We start from the raw sequence: 21,670 nt of genomic DNA, 5'->3' as shown, positions 1-21,670 counted from the left end.
ACACAGCAAAATAAAGACATTCAGAATACTTAGTGATCTTGTATCTAGTTCTAATGTAAGGAGGGTTTTGTTTTTTTTTTTTTTCCTTGCTTTTGAATATTTTGCCAACCAGCTTTGTAAACTGATGACGAATTCTGGCCTACACCCAAATTCTGAGCCTCCTTTGCTTTAGGAGATTTCAGGGGAGAATTCCCCCACCCCATTGTCAAGCAGGTTTGTTAGGCAGCTTCTGGCATGGCCAATTCTATTCCAAGGACCCCCATAGGTCGAGTCATTCCTTTGCAGGACACAAGAGAATGAAGACAAACCAGTTAGTGGGAGAAGGCAGTATGTTTTGCAAGAGATTCATTTAACCTGTTTGTGCATTTTGTGTTTACTCTGAGTTTCCTGCATTTTCCAAGGACAGTTTAGAAACTTCCATGGCAAGTAGGCATTGACTGCTTTTCCACAAACGGAGGGGAGCTGCTCAAGGACTGACACCATTTGTCACCTATTCTCAAAACCTAGCTCATGTCTGGAACACTGAAGTGCTTGGTAAATGTTTACTGAACTGAGCTGGCCTACACTATGGCTGCCTGTATTAAATATTTCAACTTGCTGATAGTGGCAGAGTCATCAGCAGGCCGTAATTTCCTCTACTTACAGTCCTTAGGATGGATTAGAATGTTACTGTGATTCATGAAACAGGTTTTTTTATAGCCCTGGTAACTATTAAGAAAGTGAGGCTGTTTATGTGTGAAACTGCCCATGGATTCACACCTCATTTCTGAACCTTAAAATGTACATGACAATTCTCAAGTCAATTTTTCACCTAATTTTCAGATTCTAGCATAATTTTTCAAGTAATTTTACCTTCCATGGCATTCAGGGAGTCAGCAAATAGGCCTCTGTGACAAGGGGCAGCCAGTGCTTTAGAACTATAAATATAACCCTGAAATAATCATTAATAATGTTATTAATACCACCTATTATTTAGTCAGTGCCTCTTATATCCAGGGCCTGTAATGGGTACTATTATACTTCTTAAAATTTATTTTTAATTTTTTATTGAATATAGTTGATTTATAATATTTCAGGTATATAGCAAAGTCATTCAGTTTATATATAGATGCAGATAGTCTTTTCAAATTCTTTTCCATTATAGGTTGTTATAAGATATTCAATATAGTTCCTTTTGCTGTTCAGTAGGACCTTGATATTGATCTATTTTATATATAGTAGTGTGTCTATTAATCCCTAATTTATTCCTGCCTCTGTACTATATATAATTTATGGTCAATCTTCACACAAGAATTACTATGTAGGCATTATTATCTCCATTTTACTGATAAGTACGCACAGGTTCAAAGAGGATAGGGTGTTTACTCAGGGGAAAACCAGGACTCCTCACTATTTGACAGAGTGAGTTTAGAAAATTGCCTGAGATGCCTTCTTGTTTAATGTATGTATGTTACCTGGATCTCTCTACATCCTTTTCTTCCTTTTGAAAAAAATGAATGGTTTTCATAAAGCCAGATCATTCTGTTAAACTAACAGAATTTAGTTTAGTCCCTTAATTTTCCTCCTGGGAAACTTTTTAAAAATTTTCTTCCCTTTCAGATTTACTTGCCACGGATTGAAGACTGGCCAGAGTTATATTTTCCGGGTCAGAGCAGTTAACGCAGCTGGACTTAGTGAATATTCACAGGATTCAGAAGCAATCGAAGTAAAAGCTGCTATTGGTAAGTTCTTCATGCACAGCTTTACGGGTGCGGGGGGTGGGAATGATTTTTCCTGAGTTACAACGAAGGATGCCGTCCTCTCCAGAGACTCTGTCAAGTTTCTAAGATGGCTCAACGTCCCATCCTCAGATGGTCATTGTCTCTGACTCCAGGCGACCGCTAATCTTCCACAGCTGTTCTTTTACAGATCTCCATCACTTATCCAGATTCTGTGCTTCTGTAGCCTTTCCATCTTTATCAGCCCAAGTTTCCTCAGATATTCATTCCCATTGTGTGAAACTCCACTTTAATTTGGTGCTCATCCTGGGAATACAGAGGGCCATCCAATCCCATGAGGTGGTGTATCACCCATAACCAGATCATCTCATACCTAAAAGCCATTCCATCTGCAGCAGAGCCTGGCTTGTTTTCAGTAACAGCAGCACATTAACCTGCCTTTTATAAACTCTGCTAAAATTCGTGTAAAACATGCATGGTTGCTTAATCATATGTTTCATCTCTGCTGGCAAAGTAACCAACAGAATAAAACCAGTAATAAAGTTAATTATATGTATGTATAATGATGTGCCTCCCAATCTTGAGGTGGGGGAGGGACCCAGGTAGTTCAAGCAATAAAAATGAAATCTATGATATAGTAGCACATATGTAAATAGGAAGATTATTTAATACCAGTTGTCTTCAGTTAGCATCTCATATTACTTTTTTTTTTGGTCACAAGGCATGTGGGATCTTAATTCCCCAACCAGGGTTGGAACCAGTGTCCTCTGCAGTGGAAGCATAGAGTTTTAACCATTGGATCTCCAGGGAATTCCCCCGTATTACTTTTTAACATTCCTTATAATATGTTCGTATTATAAGGACATAGTGAACATGTTTCTTTGAGATTGGGAGGTACAGACCATTACTATATCAATAAGGTACATAACTAATTGTTACATAATCAAGATCTTTGTTTGTCTCTTGTGCACTCTCCCTACCCCTCATTCTGTTGAATAATGGAACTTATATCTCAAGAAATGTCTGAGAAGTGCTTGTTCTTATATTTACTTGGGTCCTGCAAACCCAGATGGTTCTTGTTCTGTCTCTGGTTTTTTGTTCTCATTTCTTCTTTTCCCAAAATATGGAGAAGTTGAAATGTTTCCATGGTGTTAGTTATGTGAAATGTATGCTTTCCATATTTCTTACAAATTCAGGTGATTTCCCTTAAACCAAGATTGTTTTTGTTCTGTGTGTGGTGCTAATGTTTTTCTCTTTTATTCTAAGCGTGATCGGTACTGCATCCTGGCTCAAAGTGTTTCTGTTGTTATCTGGCAATTGTAGGGGGAGGAGTGTCTCCAGCTGTGTGGCCTGAACTGAATGAGACACCTGGTGGACTAACAGACTCCAGGGGAGGCATGCATGACACCTCCCAGCCAACCTTTAAGAAAGATGCTTTGCTTGGTAGCAAACTTAACAAACCTTCACTACCCAGTAGCGCTCACAACCTGGGCCAAACAGAAGTGAGTAAAGTAAGTGAAACAGTTCAGGAAGCGCTTTCCCTGCCATCAAAGAAAGCAGCCCTTGAGGGGAAAAGTAAGTCTGAGCCTCTGAGAAAGAAGAAGGACCTAGGTGAGCGCTGAAACAGTAAGAGCGTCTCATCTGTTCACATCAGTGTCCTCACGGCTCATTGTCCATATCACCTTCTTCCATCTGTGTTCACGTTCATCAGTGTTCATTCTTAATTTTATGTGTTTTCAGTTACCCATTTGTAATACCTTTGTTTAATGAGTCATTGAAGTAGTTTTCTGTGAACTTGGCTTTGACACATAATTCATTGTGCTTAATGACAATAGAAATATTTAAAGTAATTTGGTTATTGAGTCCCTTCTAGCTTGTCAAATAGACACACCTTTGGCCTCATTTTGCTGAGAGTTAGAGATGAGAGCAGGAAGAATTCAATAATCGTAGCTTGTAAGAGGTCCTTCAAAATATCATTTTGGTAAATGGATAGGAAAAATATTTCACAAAGAACTGACATTTTATTAGGGTCATAGTTATTAACTTATGTTATTTATCCTTAGGTTTTCAAATGACCTTCACATTTAATTCAAATAAACATAAGTTGAGTTGTCTTGAAAAGTTTAACATAGTATTATAATCACATATCACTATATTCGATTATATATTATTCACATTCCCAGAACTAAGACTGTTTATCAGTAAGGCTAATTATCTAACCAGAATTAAAATAGAAAGACTAATTATCAGTAATCAGATTTTTTAATCAAGATACTTGGTGCTTGTGGTTTATATATTCTAAGAGACAATGTTTCTCTTATTGAATAAAAAGGAATTAATTAGTATATCCTGACAAATTGTAACATGCCTCTCACCCATCCCCTATACCTCACCTCTAACTTCTGTAACCTCTGCTTCTTTGACACATTTATTTACCCCTTTAACTCAAGATGAGATGGGGTGAACTCATTTGAGAATTCATATTCAACACTGCTCTGAAACAGAGAAAGAGTTTTTAAATGTAGTGAATGCAGGAGGTTGGTGATGGGAGGGAGAGAGGGAAAATATTTTTTTTTAATCTTTGTTGTTCTGAGAATCTTTTTGAATAAGAATGAGATGGTTCCTATCTCTGGTAACCCACATAAATCCTTAGAAAATTGTTTCTAATGTTACTGCATATCGAGTGGATTTCTTTTCACCAACCACCCTCTCTTTTTTTATCAGAAAAACTGTATTTTCAGTAGTTGAGAGAAAGTTCGATCAGCAAAGCCACATAAATGAAGGGAAACTTTTAAAATAGTATCCAAATATTTTCCTGACCAAGCGCTAATAAACATAGTGATAGGTATGTAGTATTTCACGCCATATGAATAATAATCCAATATCAGGGTTAAAACAATGGAGTAAAAGGTGTTATACTAAGAGAAGAATCACATGGAAGAATGTTTCTGGTTTAAGAAAAAAAAATTAATGCTGCATTTAGCTGAGCTCCAGAATATGATTTTTCCTGTGTATAGACAGAACTTATATAGTTGTAAGGTCTCACATGGATGTATGTGTCTGAGTGGTGAAATGCTAGCTGTTTAGAAATATATGGAAATTCTTAATAAATGAATCAAGGCATATGCCATTTTTCTCAGGGAGCAAATAAAAGCAAAGCCACATAAAAAAAAACTAAAATATCTTACATTTTCATGCTATTGTTTTAGGAATGAAGACATAGTATGTACCTCTGTCCTAAAATTTAGAGTTGAGATACATAAAGCAAGATGAAAACTAAGCAGTAAAAATATGTAAAGTATTATTTACAAAAATATATATCTTGGGAAAATATTTCTTCATATGGGGAATGCATCATTATTCAGAATATTGTTAGTTTTTTCAGGATTTTGTTAGAAACACATTTTGCTGTTAATATTTCAAAGCTTCTTTCTTCTTGGGAATGAAGGGGGCAGGTACTTTTTATCTTTGGACTAATAACTGTGGTGCAGTTTTTACTGTGTGTCAGTTTTCTTCCTTGAACATCAAATGGACACCAAGTTGCTTACTGGTATTACGTTTTAGTTTTACATTCAAGACCTAGTGCCCCCCCGCATGGCATCAGTGAGACAGTCTGATGGATGTAGAATCACAGAAGCAGTTCTGTCCACTCACAAGCCCTTCATGTTACAACAGCACCACCATCTCCACCCTGTGACATCACTTGTCTCGAAAGTTTTCGTGACTCAATGGTTCTTGGATGGAAGCAGCCAGATAAGACTGGAGGGGCTGAAATTACGGGTTATTATGTGAACTATCGTGAAGTGATCGACGGGGTACCAGGAAGATGGAGAGAAGCCAACATCAAAGCCGTCAGTGATGAGGCATATAAGGTAAGCGTGTGGCCTTCTGTGGGCTTCCCAAGTGGTACAAGTAGTAAAGAGCTGCCAATGCAGGATACGTATAAGAGACGCAGCTTTTATGGAGGCTTCAGTACATAGACTCGATTGATTAAATCATTGGCCATTGGTGTATGAACTTAATCTCCAGCCCGTCTTCCCTCTCCAGCGGTCCAGAGGTCTGGGATGAGGCTGAAAGTTCCCACCCTCTAAGCACACGATTAGCTGCCCTGGCAGTCAGGCCCCATCTTTAGATGCTTTCCGAAAGTCACCTCATTAACACAGTAAAATATGTTCGTCACTCTCATCACTTGGGAAATTCCAAGTGTTTTACAGCTCTGTGCCAGGAATGGAGACAAAAAAGATAAAACATGTATTTCTTATTATTAATTGCAGTATCATAGTCAGGATAATCTATCTCCCTTTCGATTAACTCAAAACCAACTGATCAGTAATCTTAATTACATGTGAAACGTATCTCCTCCTTTGCCATTTGATGCAACACAATCACAGGACTGATATTCCAATACCCCTGCCCTGTTCTGTTGCCCAGAAGCAAGCCTCAGGTTTCACCTACGTTCACAAGGAGATTACCAGAAGGGTGTGACTCACTGGGGACCACCCTAGAGTATGTCCAACGCATACTCTAAATAAACGCAATGTTGGAACAAACCTGAAACCGTCAGTCTCTGTGATGCTGTCCATGTTGCAGATTAGCAACCTGAAGGAGAACATGGTGTATCAGTTCCAAGTGGCAGCCATGAACATCGCCGGGTTGGGGGCGCCCTCAGCAGTAAGCGCCAGCTTCAAATGTGAAGAATGGACCATTGCTGTTCCAGGTAACTCGGGGAGACCGTGTCTCAGCACTGAGGCTCAGAGCTTCTTCCAATGGATCCTACAATCTGGAACTAAATTTAAGTGCTACATAGCTTATAAGGAAGACAAATTCTCTCAGCCCCTCATGTTTATGTAAAATATTTTTACAAATCTATTAATAGGAACCAATATAAAACTGAGTATAAATTTCTTATATTCCAGATAAATCCTAGAGTCCCCATAGCTCAGCCTCTGTATGGAGTAAGATGGACAGAAGCACACGGGTTGAATGCTACTTGATTATTCAACAGAAATACCCATCTTTGCTTATGCTTCTTAAAGACCGTTGAAAGACATTCAATTCACACATCCCAGCTACATTTCTCTAAAGCGTCTTCCTGCACTCCTGAATTGTTGCACATTCTCTTAATGCTCTGGAGCCTCTCATTTATCAATCTCCCCCGATCCCCTTCCCCAGCCCCAGCCCCCATGGCCTCCTTCCTGTTGTCTCCTCCTCCCTGGCTCCCAACTCTTCACTGTACACACGGAGGACCCAATGTGCCTGCCTAGGACTTAAGTCCTGCCTTGATCCTCTTAAATCTTTTACTTACCTCCCCAGCCCTGTCTCCCTATGTCAACTTTTCCCCATCTCTGCATCACAACAAAGATCCTGGAACCGAACTGGAAATACTCTATTTTGGAGGTTGTCATAGATGATGGTTGGCTGAAAATAATAGGTGAAAGCCAGAAACATTCACCACCTATGCCTTTAACTCTTACACAGCTACAACAGTGAACAAATCCAAAGACTGGATACTAACTAATTCGCCAAGTCACTTAGAGTCAAACTGTGCTTAGTCGCCCAGTCATGCCCGACTCTTTGCAACCCCAAGGACTGCAGCCCATCAGGATCCCCTGTCCATGGGGGTTCTCCAGGCAAGAATACTGGAGTAGGGTGCCATTGCCTTCCTCCAAAGGATCTTCCCAGCCCAGGGATCCAAACCAGATCTCCCACATTGCAGGTGGATTCTTTACCGACTGAGCCACTAGCGAAGCCCAGAGTCAGACTAGCACAGACTAATACATTAAAGTTGCTAATGTATTTGGTGGATGGTTTTATTCTGCTTCCAATGTCACGAACTTCAAAGACCCAAATACTTTAATGCCACAGAATGACTAAGCTCTCCCACTTGGGTTCAGCTTGTTTAATACCTGCTGTGGCACCAACATCAACCTCGTTGGAACCCCAGGCCACCCTGGGCACACTGAATGAACCCAGTCTGCTCCCAGGGCCACCCTCTTCCTCTGGTGAAACCTTAGCATCCTCGGAGAACCATCGTTTTACCTTAACTTAGCCAGTATCCATCTGCATCACATCTCTATCATGTGTGAATACAAAGATTACAAGAGAAACTCAAGAGAAGTGTTCACTCAGGTTCAGTTAATATAAGAGGTAAACACACTGCCTTTCCTAGCACTTTCTTGAAGCTGGTGCTATTTCTTAAGTTCTTTCTGCCTCCTACACAAAAGCGGATCTGTTTTTAAATTCTTGCAGTTCCTGAATGAAGTTAAAATGTGAGTGACTGCTGCTGCTGCTAAGTCGCTTCAGTCGTGTTCGACTCTGTGCGACCCCATAGATGGCAGCCCACCAGACTAGAGACCAACAAATTCTGAGCAGGCCTATGGAAAATGATCTGATAGAAAGCGGTGTAGTTAGCAAAAGAGGTTGCAGGGTGAGTGCTCCCAAATCAGAGGAGCAATGAATGGGGCAGTTCTCCATCCCCAAGACCTGTCTATTCCCAGATCCACCCTTGACTTACTGAGAAGTGTTGGGTAAATCATGAATCAAGAAAGCCTGATGACAGGTGAGAGCATTTAGGACGTTTTGTCATCCCTTTGTTTTACAGATAAAGAAACAGATTCAGGTTAAATGATAATCAGGGGGTCACAAAGGCACTAAGTGGCAGGTTGGTTTGAGAGCTGGGTCTGCTTATTCTTAGACGTGGGGGTTAGGAAGCAGCAGCTCAGTGACCCTCGCCTGGAAAACAGGGCTTGGGCTATGGTTAGGATGGCTCCCTGGCTCCTGAGGATGACACAGGACAACAGTCATGGAAGCTATCTGCATAACAGAACGTGCCATACCAGGGTAAGGTACTGGTGTTATTGTTCAAACCTGTTTCCACACCAGGCATCATCAAGAGACAAGGATGACTCATTGTGACTGTTAAGACGAGGTCAAGGGCCCAGGCAACATTGATCGATCCATAACAAATCCCCAAGGGATAGCACGATTGAGTTCGCACTTGTTGTTGGCTCTCAAGCCACCATGAGTCAGTTCAGGTGATTTTGATTGGTTGGTTAGACATCACTTGTTATTTAAAAAAAAGGAAAACAAATAACTATCACCTGATAGCAGCTGATAGTCATGCAAAGACGCAGGTAATCACTGAGTAGCTGGGACTCTTCCAAGAGTGCAAAGAACACACACAGGGAATGTTTGATTTCCTTCCAGAACAGGTTGATCAAGTTCCTTGGCTTCCCAGAGCTTTCTGCTAGTTGTCTTAGGAATGGATGAGATGAAAGAATGTGAAGTGCCTAGTAAGGTTTAACACAGATTCAGGACCCATGGGATTGAATGTCTTTGTTTTGGTGAAAGTTCTTTGTAACCACAAGTGTAGTTTGTTTTTACCCCTATATGAAATATAAGCTTTATGGGTATCCTTCCAGTGGGGAGCTAGTTTGCAATATATTTTTCTTTTTGAAAAAACAATGTATTTATTATTTTTGGCTGTGCTGGGTCTTCACTGCTGTGTGTAAGGACGGTCTCTAGTTGTGGTGTGTGGGCTTCTCATTGTGGTGGCTTCTCTTGTGGAGTACAGGCTAGGGTGTGCAGGCTTCAGAAGTTGCAGCTCCCCGGCCCTCGAGTCAGTAGTTGTGGTGCACAGGCTTAGCTGTCCTGAGGCACGTGGGATCTTCCGGGACCAAGAATCAAACCTGTGTCTCCTGCATTAGCAGGTTGATTCTTAACCACTGGACCACGAGGGATGTCCCATGTATTTCTTTTTCTATATTAACAAGCCATTAGATAGAGTTACTTGCTTCATTGTAATTGAGATTGGGGTGCGTTTTCAGATTGTCAGCCAAAAATAATCAGAAGCTGAATCTGCAACCAAATTAAACTGTCCTGGTAAAAGGTGAGGAACACAGGCCTGAGGACAGCCTGAGGGCAACGCTTCATCTAGCCGCTGGAGGGCACCTCAAACTGGCCTTAACCACTTGCTGCCCATAAAGGGTCTTAGGCTGATGCAGAGCCATTAAGAAAACTTGGTACGAAATGACCGCAAGATACCTGTTTCCATGGGAATAGTAGATTTTACAAGAGAACACCAGTGTAAGTTTCAGTTTAAGACCATGAATATGGCTCTAGGTTTACACACACTGGAGTTTTCTTATTTCCATTATCATTTTTACACATGGATCTCTCTTTCGCTCTTCAGGACCACCGCACAGTCTCAAGTACAGTGAAGTCAGGAAAACCTCCCTGGTTCTGCAGTGGAAGCCTCCCATCCACTCAGGACGGACTCCAGTCACTGGCTACTTTGTGGACATAAAGGAGGCCAGTGCCAGAGAGGACCGGTGGCGAGGACTCAATGAGGCGGCTCTGAAACACACATACCTGAAGGTCAGAGGATGCTCCCAGTTTGAGAAAGTTTCCCTCACTCTCTCTCTCTCTCTCTTTTTTTTTTTTTTTTTAAAGAAAAAGGGGTCTTCTAACAGGGTAATTTTAAAGTCATGTGTTGGGTTCCTGGTAGGCTTCCATTTGGCAGTGGGTGGGGTTTGGGGAAGTTTCTGATGCTTAAAAGAATTTGGTTATAATTTGACCCAAATCTCTTTGCCTGGCTTTAGAAATTACCTCTCCTCTCTCTTGTTTTCCTCTTCACTTCCACTTACCCACCTCATATCTTCACTACTTCCAGTCTTAAGATGTGATTACTTACCATCCCCAAAAGGTGACATTCTCATTCCTACTTCACATATTTTTGAGGGTGTTTTTGATTTGAGGATGTTATTTTCATAGAGTTCACACCTGTGACAGAGAAGGCAATGGCACCCTACTCCAGTACTCTTGCCTGGAAAATCCCATGGACAGAGGAGCCTGGAAGGCTGCAGTCCATGGGGTCGCTGAGGGTTGGACACGACTGAGTGACTTCAGTTTCACTTTTCACTTTCATGCATTGGAGAAGGAAATGGCAACCCACTCCAGTTCTCTTACCTGGAGAATCCTAGGGATGGGGGAGCCTGGTGGGCTGCCATCTATGGGGTCGCACAGAGTCGGACACGACTGAAGTGACTTAGCAGCAGCAGCAGCACACCTGTGAGCCTTAAACTCCAATCCCTTGAGTCATGCATGGCCTCACCTCACCTGCCCTCTCACACCTGTGCTCACATGAGCTCTCAGGGGCCAGAAGAATGACTCAACTCTTGACCTCGACTTCACCCTTATCCACATCACTGCCTTCCAGTTTCCTCTAGAGTGTTCTAACCAAACCAGTTTCTAACTCCCATCTACCTGAGACGGTTCTGCTATAGCCAGTAGTACCAAATGGAAACCTCAAAAGCATGTTTTCCCCTGATGTCAGTCATGGCATATGGACACCCCAAGTCCACAGCGGAGCCTTGGAAACTGTAGGGAATGTGACTCCAATCCCTGTTACTCAGAATGAAGTGCGACTGTATGATCACAGAACGCTGCCTGGGCATTCAGTGTGCAGCCTTATCTGCTGGTGGAATAGGCCCCTGCCCAGAGGGTAGGCCTTGGAGGATTCTCAGAGTATAGCTACTTTAAGAGACTTCTCTTGTCAACCTGCCAGTAGAGTCAACACCATCTGTCACAGAGAGTGCTCTGGGGTTAAGGCATTTATAGTCCTCATAAAAATATAAATATATTCTCCAATAAAGATGACCCTTAAACTGTTACATCCAACATGCCATTGACTCAGCTTAGCACATGCAGTAAACTCGCCAGCCCCTTACAAAACCATGAGGCAATAAGGAAGGTCACGTTTCCTGGGGCAGAGAAATGGTAAAGAAGGTTCTGGAGCTAGGATGTGGTTTGGCTCCAGAGAACCAGGAGGCCTCTGGATTTAAATGTACCCCAAAAGCCAGTGAAAAACAGGTCAGACACATCCTAGATGGTGGTGGTGTGTGCTTATAGCTCCCATGACCTCCAAATCCTCCATCAGCCACAGCACAGGGGTCCCAAGAGTTCCACAGACAGAATCTAAACAAGGGTGAGAAGTCAAGCAAAGGGGGCCAGGAGCCTAGAAAAAAATGGACAGGAAGAGGAAATGAGAGAGTTTAAGTAGATCAAAAACTGGTTAATGTTACTCATTTTTAAAAAAAGACAAGAAACAGAAGAAAGGCAAATTTAGGGGGAAGAGAGAGACTGAGGTTGAGTGCCCCTCACAAAGCAGGAGATGGACTCTCTGTAAGGAAATGACCCTAGAGTTTGGCCACAGTTTTTAAAGGGAAAATAGAATATTGACTTTTATGGTTATAAAATGGATGGATGCTAATGATGATAAATTCAAATGGTAAAGACATAAGAAAAGTTGAGGTTCCCATAATGCCCCTACCCATGATGATGTGGAATCCCTCTTCCAGGTGGTTCATATTCAGAAAAGTTTCAAGCCTGAAATGGGGGGAAAATGTACACATTGAAAAACGTTATCAAGTTTAAGTGAGGAAAGGAGCTATGTTAATAACTCCAGGAATAGGAGATTTTAGCACCATTGCACAGAACCTAGTGGGTTAGCTGGTGTCTGCCAGAAGCATCCCTGTTCATGTGAGCATGGAGTGTCTGGGGGTTCCTGGAAGGAGTTAAAGGTGCATTGCTTTACATCAAAAAATTTAACCAGCTGAGCTCACACTTCCTTTTTTTATTGGTAATTACAATCTGCTGATACAGTGTGCTGAGAAGGAAATGAATAATTAGAAGGGGACAAAGATGAAGAAGACAAGAGAAGGCGGTTCTTTTGGAAATTTTAAGGAGGAAAACAGATCCAAGAAAAGGAAGAAATAGATGTGATGTGTGTACATGTGGCGCATCTCTAGTGCTTTAAGCTCAACAGTCATTGCCCTCCAGTCGTGGAAGGGTATAGGGATGTGCCTGTCACCCCAGTGACTAGACACAGGATGCCGAAATCTAACTCACGGTCACGTACTACCTGAGCGGCCGGTGCAGATGTGGCCAGCACCTGGTAACTGGTCTATTTTTATCACAATAAGGAAGTGTTTCTCTTCCTTTTTGTAGATCCACAGTTGCCTGGCGCTATCTCTAAATATGCACTTTAAATACATCAAACTTTATGCATTTAGCTTGTGCCTAAATTCAAGTTCATTTACAGATTAAAATCATCTCAGAAATCCATTAGCTCCAGTAAAAGCTATCGTAATGGTAACATTCTGTTATCATAACTGTAGCATTCTGTTATCATAAACACAACACAATTAAATCATTAGATTAAAACCCCAACAATTTAATACATAGCTCACCTAATGCATGGTCACAAACCTTTTGCTTAGCTGAGTAAATATATTCTAGCTTTGTGTGATTTAAATCCCATTTTGGATGTTAATCTCCATCACAACACTATGGGAAAAACTATGTCCTCTGTGTATAATAAATTCCTTCTTAAAGTATGATATAGGTTTTAAAAGTCAAATGTTTTAAAAAAGATAATTTTTGTAAAATATTGATAATATTTATACTGTTTCTGTATTTATGAGACTGAGCTGAACCCAAAGGAAGTCACAAAAAATTATGAAGTGGGACTGTCATATAAAAATATTATAAATATATATTTTTTACTTTCCTCATGCTCTTGTAACTCTAGCTCAGTGGTACACTTATAATATAGGTCCTCAGCAAACATCTTGATGCATGACAATGTGAGGACCTGAAATTCGAATACATTGGCTATTCACAAATCACCAAAATTTGCAGCCATGTTAGTTGCTTGTCTATTTAGTGAGAAATAGCTATATTATATTTACAAGGACAGTTTCTATTTGTTTTTGTTCTAATGCTTTAACATGCTTTTAAACAAATGGAAAGCGATGTATGATCTAAGATCCATGCTTGTAATTCCCCTCTTCTGCCAGAACTTTTGTCTGAAATTTCTCTGTAATGTTCCAAAAGGACCAGGAAAAGAGGGCAGCCCATATGCTCTTGTGAACACTTTGTCATTTGACCAAAGAATAAGGTGGTTTACTCCTGTAAACCATAAGGGTATCAGTCTCCTATTTCTGATGTTTGTGGCTATTAAATTATCTAAAAAAGAAAGAACATTTGAGTTTCAAGGGATCTTGGAAATGTCTACTTATGTGTGGTCAGGAAAGCAGAAAGTCTTAGCTGAAGACACACATTGAGTCTCTGACAGGATGAAGTTTAGAACTCAAATCCTGTGCTGCATAGCTGAATCACCTCCACAGGGGAAGAGCGCTTCTGTTCAAATGACACAGTGACCATCACTTCTATATCTGCTTCTTGCAGGTGCAAGGCCTCAAGGAGGGTGAGAGCTACGTGTTCCGAGTTCGAGCCGTAAACCAGGCGGGTGTCGGGAAGCCTTCTGACCTCGCTGGGCCTGTTGTAGCCGAAACCCGTCCAGGTGGGCTTTTACCTTTTTGTTAAAGTTTATCTCATCTGTGTAAGATACCAAAGTAACATTCAACCTTACTTCTACGTTTTTCCTCATTTTCAAAATCATCACTGTATGCTATCCAAACGATTGATAAGTATGACAGTGAAAAGTGAAAGTCACTCAGTCGTGTCTGACTTTGCAACCCCATGGATTATACAGCCCATGGAATTCTCTGGGCCAGAATACTGGAGTGGGTAGCCTTTCTCTTCTCCAGGGGATTTTCCCAACCCAGGGATCAAACCCCAGTCTCCCACACTGCAGGCAGATTCTTTACCAGCTGAGCCACAAGGGAATCCCAAGTATGACCATTGGATGTGACAATCATTTACCCCATCACAGGACCTCAGGGCAGGGGTGAGCCAGGTTTGAAGTGGTTGCAATGTGGGAGATCCCTGGGTCTGGAAGATTCCCTGGAGAAGGGAATGGCTACTCACTCCAGTATTCTTGCCTGGATAATTCCATGGGCAGAGAACCCTGGCAGGCTACAGTCCATGGAGTTGCAAAGAGTTGGACATGACTGAGCGACTAACACTTTCCCTTCACTTTTAGGGCTACTTTGGTTCATACTTAAAAACATGGAAATTCTTGATCAATTTATGCTTCCTGGACCAACTGTTTAAAAGTATACATTCCTGGGACACTATTTCTGTTATACAGTGGCCATTAACTCCCACAAGAATATTTTTCTACCACAGAAGAAGCTAGAACCTCTCAGGGAGCAAACATGATCCTTAAAGAAAAGTAGGGTTTTTATCATTGTAGCTACTAAGTTAAACTAGGAATCAGCAGATTTTCTCTGTGAAGGGCCAGATAGTAAATATTTGCCTGTCACTATCCTCAACTCTGCTGTGGCACAAAAGTAGCCACAGATAATACATAAATGAGTGAGTGTGGCTCTGTATCAGTAAAACTTTATTGTGCATGATAGATATATATTATATAATATGATAAATTACATCCATTATGAAATTTGAATTGTAACTAATTTTCACATCTTGAACTATTAATCTTCTTTGGATTTTTAAAAACTATTTAAAAATGTAAAAAACCATTCTTAGCTTTCATGCCATACAGAAAGAGGCAATGGTCCAGATATAGACCACGAGTCATAGTTTGCTGACCCCTGGGTTAAGCTAACAGCAGTCCTGACTAAATGATCTATAGAGCTGAGGCAGCCCTCACGGCCCAGTTTCCAGATGCCGTGATTGGACTAGGAAAGACAGTCTTTCCCTTTGTTGCGAAAACAAAGTTTACAGTGTTCACTGGGCAAATAGCTCCAGATCATTATATAATACTTATTTTGTCATTTAGTCTCCATCACTTTTCAAAGTTATATATGTCAGTTCATTAAAGTTGCATGAAAGAAAGCACTGGAAATGAGAGGATTTTAAAAGTATTAACCACCTATTTTAAGTTTATATTCATTCTAGTCAAGCACCCTCACTTCAGCTCTTTCCTATTTCTAGATTGAAATAAAGAGCAGATATATAATGTGATATTTGTTTTTATGATAAGAAAAGAATATAAATATAGAAATTCTGCTCTCACTTCATGATGCTTAAAGAGAATGTCAAATGCACCCTTTAAGAAAGTACCTGCCCCTTTCAACCTATTACTTCATAAACTACTTTCAGCTACTCTTGTAACTACCCTCTAGAGCTGGGTGTGACAGAAGTGACCTTCTTGTACCAAAGTGTAGTAGGTGTGTGGGGAGAGAGTGCCATACCTCACATAGGTACTCTTTGCAAAATGTCATGAGAAAGCAGAAAAATGCTGGGAACGCATGTGCCAGATAAAAGGTAACACACAAAGACATGAGGACACAGATCTCTATAGCAATCACACCCTGCAGGTACCAACTGTATAGAAATACAAGATGCTGAGTGGACATGCCAAAGGGCCCAACTGCAAGGCTACTCGTGTAAGAATATTTAGATTACTAGTCATTGATGAGTTAAAAGCACCTGTTAAGCAGTGGATTGACTTAAAAAAAGCTTAAATTGATTTCTTGTTTTCTCATCAATAACCCTCAGGATGGCAGGTAGCCAGGCAGGACATTAGCAAAGCCACCATGATGGAAACTTTGTCTTCAAAACAGGGTCTGCTGGTGGGTTCCTAGGGGAGAATGTTGTTTCACTGGTGCGGAATAAGGCCCCCAAAGTTGTTTTGTGGCCATTTAATTCCCAGAGTATAATTACAAATAACAGTTGCAGACTAAACGGCACCAGATTAACCTGCTCAGGAACCGCTGGCTCCAACCTAGGAGAGCTTCCTGGGAGATACCAAGTCAAGATGCTGACCTGAAGCATCTCCACTGTGGTGGTTTAGTTGCTAAGTTGTGTCCAACTCTTGCAACTCCATGGACCGTAGCCTACCAGGCAGCTCTGTCCATGGGATTTCCCAGGCAAGAATACTGGAATGGATTGCCATTTCCTTCTCCAGGGGATCTTCCCAACCCAGGGATCAAACCTGGGTCTCCTGCATTGCAGGCAGATTCTTTAGCAACTGAGCCACCAGGGAAGTCTGAAGCATCACCATGAAGGAGCCCAAAACCCAGGAGACACTGGTCCTTGTTTCATAGGCAGCAGGCACATTCATTCCTGCATGAATGTTCAGGCACATTCACATGCGTTCTGCACACCTGCTTCATGCCAGGTGCTGTGTGGGCACCATGTGAGTAGAATAAAATGACTTGCCACTGCCTACTGAGCTTGCCATCTAAGGGAAAACGGTTTATAGCACAGCATGATGGAAGCTCAGATAGAGGGTCACAAAATATTGTCCATAGTTAAACAGGCTACAAACAAGGTGTTAAGGTTTCATAAATCCCCATAAAAACTTAAATGCATTTTTTATTAGAGTATAATTGTTTTACAGTGATGTGTTAGTTTCTGCTATGCACAGAAGTAAATCAGCTACATGTATACATATATACCCCCTTGATCTTGGACCTCCCTCCCATACCACCCCACCCATCCAGGTCATCGCAGAGCACCTAGAGCTCCCTGTGTTATACAGTGGCTTCCCATTAACACAACACTGTAAAGCAATTAGACTCCAACAAAACCCCGAATAAATCAAAGCACACAAGATCGACAAAAAAAAAGTTTTATGTAGCCTATGGTTGTCTGTGTTTACTAACTTTATAAAATACCACATTTTACTTTTAACCAGGTATTTATTTTATGCTAAAACATCTGGGGCCTGGGATGGGGGATGAGGATCGGTTATCAGTTTCAGGGTTTGGAATGTGAGACTTGGATTGCTATTTCAGAAGAACCACTCTTTTTGGAACACGTTATTAATATTTCAGACAGAAAATGAAGCTTATCATGTAACAGCAAACCTCAAATGCATCTAACAAGATACCTCGAATGTAATTTGAATTCCAGGTAAAAGTTAACCTAATCCACTGGCATTGGTAGGGTCACTGGTCTCCTTTCGAAGCTGATGAAAGTGCCAGCAGATGTAACTCAGCCACTACCCCACTGTCTGGTCATGCTGGTAATGAGGATCAAAAGGGTGCCACGCTTCCAGGAGAAGTCTGGTAGCTGAACGAGCCTATAAGGGGAATGAACTGGAAAATATTTAGAGTAGATGTGTTGGTACATACAACGCACTTCTAGTCTTGATATTTGATCTTTTTTTAAAACAGTATCTGTGTGGATTGTGTCAGGTCTGGGCTGCAGGTGGAGGCAAGGTGAGCTAGATCAGACAGAAGACAAGAGAGGGAACTGCCAAGGTGTGGCAGGTGATCTGGAGGGTGGAACCGGCTGCCTGTGTTCTTATCAGAAATCCTGCAGGGAACTAAGGTGAGAGGCACAAGAACCCAGACACAGGCAGAGTCCCCAGCAGGAACTGAGTTAATTGAAGTCAGGACTTCTCACCAGGAGCAAGGCAGGCTAGAAGACTGGAGCTCCAGAAGGAATAATGAGCAGGGATTGGGTTGACAACCTAGTGACCAATCCCAGTTTCTGAAAATTGACTGGTCATAGAATCTGGTAGGGCTTCCCTGGTGGCTCAGATGGTAAAGCGTCTGTCTGCAATGCGGGAGACCCAGGTTCAATCCCTGGGTTGGAAAGATCCCCTGCAGAAGGAAATGGCCACCCACTCCAGTACTCTTGCCTGGAAAATTCCACAGACTGAGGAGCCTGGTAGGCTACAGTCCATGAGGTCAAGAACCTGGTAGGGCTGAGGATGCTCAGTGTCCTTGAGGTGGCGTTTTGAAGGATTCTAAAGCAGGAAGTCAGGCTGATTATTCAAGATTAGCTCAACTGGGTAATTTAGAGAACTTCACTTATATTTGCTCGCTGTCTGTTCTCTTTCATCCATTAGGAAGGTAATTTTCAACCTTGACAGTACATTACATTAGAATCAGGCTAGGTACTTTTTGAAAATAGTGAATCTATTTTAGACTATTGTCCAGACCAGTTAAATCAGAGTCTGCAGGACTGAGCCTGGGCATAGGTTTGTTTTTATTTGTTTGTTTAGCTCCTTGGGTAATTCAAGTATGAAACCAGGCTTGTGAATTGTGCATTAGACTGTTCAGTTCAGTTCAGTCACTCAGTTGTGTCCAGCTCTTTGCAAACCCATGGACTGCAGCACGCCAGGCTTCCCTGTCCATCACCAACTCCTAAAGCTTGCTCAAATTCATGTCTATCAAGTCAGTGATGCCATCCTACCATCTCTTACTCTGTCGTCCCCTTCTCCTCCTGCCTTCAATCTTTCCCAGCATCAGGGTCTTTTCCAATGAGTCAGTTCTTCGCATCAGGTGGCCAAAGTATTGGAGGATCAGCATCAGTCCTTCCAATGAACATTCAGGACTAATTTACTTTAAGATGGACTGGTTGGATCTCCTTGCTGTCCAAGGGACTCTCAAGAGTCTCCTCCAACACCACAGTTCAAAAGCATCAATTCTTCGGTGCTCAGCTTTCTTTATAGTCCAACTCTCACATCCATACATGACTACTGGAGAAACCATAGCTTTGACTGGACGGACCTTTGTTAGCAAAGTCTAGGTGCTGTCTAGGTTGGTCATAGCCTTTCTTTCAATGAGCAAATGTCTTTTAATTTCATGGCTGCAGTCCCCATCTGCAGTGATTTTGGAGCCCCCCAAAATAAAATCTGTCGCTGTTTCCGTTGTTTCCCCATCTGTTTGCCATGAAGTGATGGGACTGGATGCCATGATCTTCATTTTTTGAATATTGAGTTTTAAGCCAACTTCTTCACTCTCCTCTTTCACTTTCATCAAGAGGCTCTTTAGTTCTTCTTTGCTTTTTGCCATAAGGGTGGTATCATCTGTGTATTTGAGGTAATTGATATTTCTCCCAGCAGTCTTGATTCCAGCTTGTGCTTCCTCCAGCCCAGCATTTTGCATGACGTACTCTGCATATAAGTTAAATAGACTTATAAGCATTAGGCTGTGGGCTCCTTCAAAATAGGAACTGTGTTTTCTCTGTATATGCCGAGAGCCTAGTACTTGGTGTATAGATGAAAAATATAATGGATGGCTACCATGCTTTGGCAAATGAGTGTGACTCTGTTTTGGAGCCACAGCTTGTAAACCTAACCCTAGTATCTCATAATGAATGCCCAGTTATGAAGAGTGAACTGGGAGAGGTTCAGTGGAGGCCCTGATGTGGCACTAAGGTGGTGGGTCAGCGAGCGGTCCACATAGGGGAGCTCAGTATTATTAATACATGCAGCTGATTGAGTTCCTTCACTTTTAATGCTTCCATTCTGTCCCACTCTCCAGTTTTTTAAACACCACCCATGCACACACACAGGCACACACACACAGAGGCACACACATACAGAGGCACACACGCACACACACACATGCACTCATGCACACCAGTGGAGAAGGCAAAGAATAAAAGCTTATAAAAGTGACCCATAATGCAGATGTAAAAGACTAAATTACATGAGAAAATTCTCATAGCAAATTATTAAATGTTTGGGAAGATGAATTCCCACTTTTAAATGTTATCTTTTTAAAATTTTTTTTAAAAAAAGATTACTATTTGGAGAGGAGAGAAAAGTGGGACAGAGTTCATTTCCAAAAAGTTCACTTTAGCCCTAGACCTCCCTTAACCTATTCACTTACTGAGGAGAGTGGCAAGCCTGGAGGGACCATTAAAATGCCACTCCAGTGACTTCTCTGGTCCAGTGGTTAAGACTCTGAACTTCTACTGCATGGGGCTAGGGTTTGATCCCTGATCAGGGAAGTTCTGCATATTGCTAGATACAGCCAAAAAATAAAATGCCATCCCATGCAAGCCAGTATCCCCTTGTGTCCATGTTAAGAATATGTTTAGGGTTGGGGCAGCTGACTAGAGATAATTCTTCTTAAATCCTTTTCAGACCAGAATCATCTCTTTCATTTTCTATAGCCAAATCTTCTCTGCTGTTAACTGAATTCTTCATGTTTATTATTAGATTTGAAGGTTGTTTTTGAGAAAAATCTAAGGCCTGACAAATTCTGGTCTACTTTTCTGGTTCAGCTCTGTTGACAAGTGAGATGGCCTTTCATTCAGATGAGAACATCCATAGAAATCCCTTTACTTTGACAGCAGAACATCTGATTTGCTGCCTGCCTGTTAAATATCAGGACCATTTTGATCTTGTTTTAGTCAACTTTAGTGAATGTGGCCCTTTAGTCATGTATGAGTTCAACCATGGATTGACAGCAGCTCAGGGCTTGCAAAAACTCAGGCCGTGGGACATTCTAAAAAGAAAATTTGAGGATGTTGTAGCTGCATCTCTTTCATTCTGACTCTGAGCCAGGTTCACCTCCATAGGTGTAGCTGTGGACCAGCCTGGGGCCTCTCAGAAATGCTGTCATTACACTGCTCTTGGTTTTCCTAGAGTATTTATAGAAAGAATCATCCATTTCAATATCATGTATCTGTTGTAAAATCTCATTAGAGTTTTTTGTCCAGGATGTATCCAGGATCCCTTCATTTAAAGAAAGCCATTGTTAATTCCTCTAAGATATTAATGTGTTGGAAAAAATGGCCTTTCCAGATTAATGTGATTACTTTCTTTACCACACAAAGATAATCTACAATCTGATATGTCCTGCCTGTTCAGATACAAGAAACTCTGAGCTCATTTTTGTTTTGTCTTTTTTTAAATTTTCCAAAGGATGTCTTTTTGTTTTAAACTCTTCACCTTTATTCTTTGTGGTCATAAGTAATTTCTTTCTTTTCCAAAATCCTTTTTTTTCCCCTATTTTTTTAAACCCAGAATGCAGGAAGAGGCCACTTTTTTTTCCAAATGCCAACTTCACTTTCATTTTCCATTATAGGTATTATTGTAAAACACTTGGTCTACTAAGTTAGCATTTAAAAACACTTATTCAAAGAACTACGTTAACAAATTAATTAAAGCTGAACAGTAAAAGAAGCCTTTGAATTTGAAAAGCTATATTGAAAGGGTATGAGAGCATTAACATTGTAATTCATGTGACAAATAGGGAAAAAGCTATAATTTGTTGCTTTAATCATTTTAAGATAAAGTTGTTTTTATTTACACAGTGATACTGTTGAAACTG

The 21,670-nt window shown here is 41.2% G+C and overlaps 1 protein-coding gene across 2 annotated transcripts in view; it reads left to right on the top strand.

The window, feature by feature from the left end:
- The window catches only part of MYOM1 (myomesin 1), a 117,030-nt gene that overhangs the window by 63,996 nt on the left and 31,364 nt on the right, over positions 1–21,670 (top strand). Inside the window, exons 17-22 of one of the 2 annotated variants that reach the window (XM_069568340.1) lie at positions 1,600–1,721; positions 3,042–3,329; positions 5,394–5,590; positions 6,309–6,435; positions 9,910–10,094; positions 13,968–14,082. In XM_069568340.1, the coding sequence (XP_069424441.1) occupies positions 1,600–1,721; positions 3,042–3,329; positions 5,394–5,590; positions 6,309–6,435; positions 9,910–10,094; positions 13,968–14,082 (1,034 nt within the window). The remainder of the gene's footprint in view (positions 1–1,599; positions 1,722–3,041; positions 3,330–5,393; positions 5,591–6,308; positions 6,436–9,909; positions 10,095–13,967; positions 14,083–21,670) is intronic. The other variant, XM_069568339.1, reaches the window with a different exon arrangement.

This window comes from Ovis canadensis, chromosome 23 (genome assembly GCF_042477335.2).
Source record: "Ovis canadensis isolate MfBH-ARS-UI-01 breed Bighorn chromosome 23, ARS-UI_OviCan_v2, whole genome shotgun sequence".
NCBI classification, from domain to species: Eukaryota; Metazoa; Chordata; class Mammalia; order Artiodactyla; family Bovidae; genus Ovis; species Ovis canadensis.
This window is presented reverse-complemented; position numbering and strand designations above follow the sequence as displayed.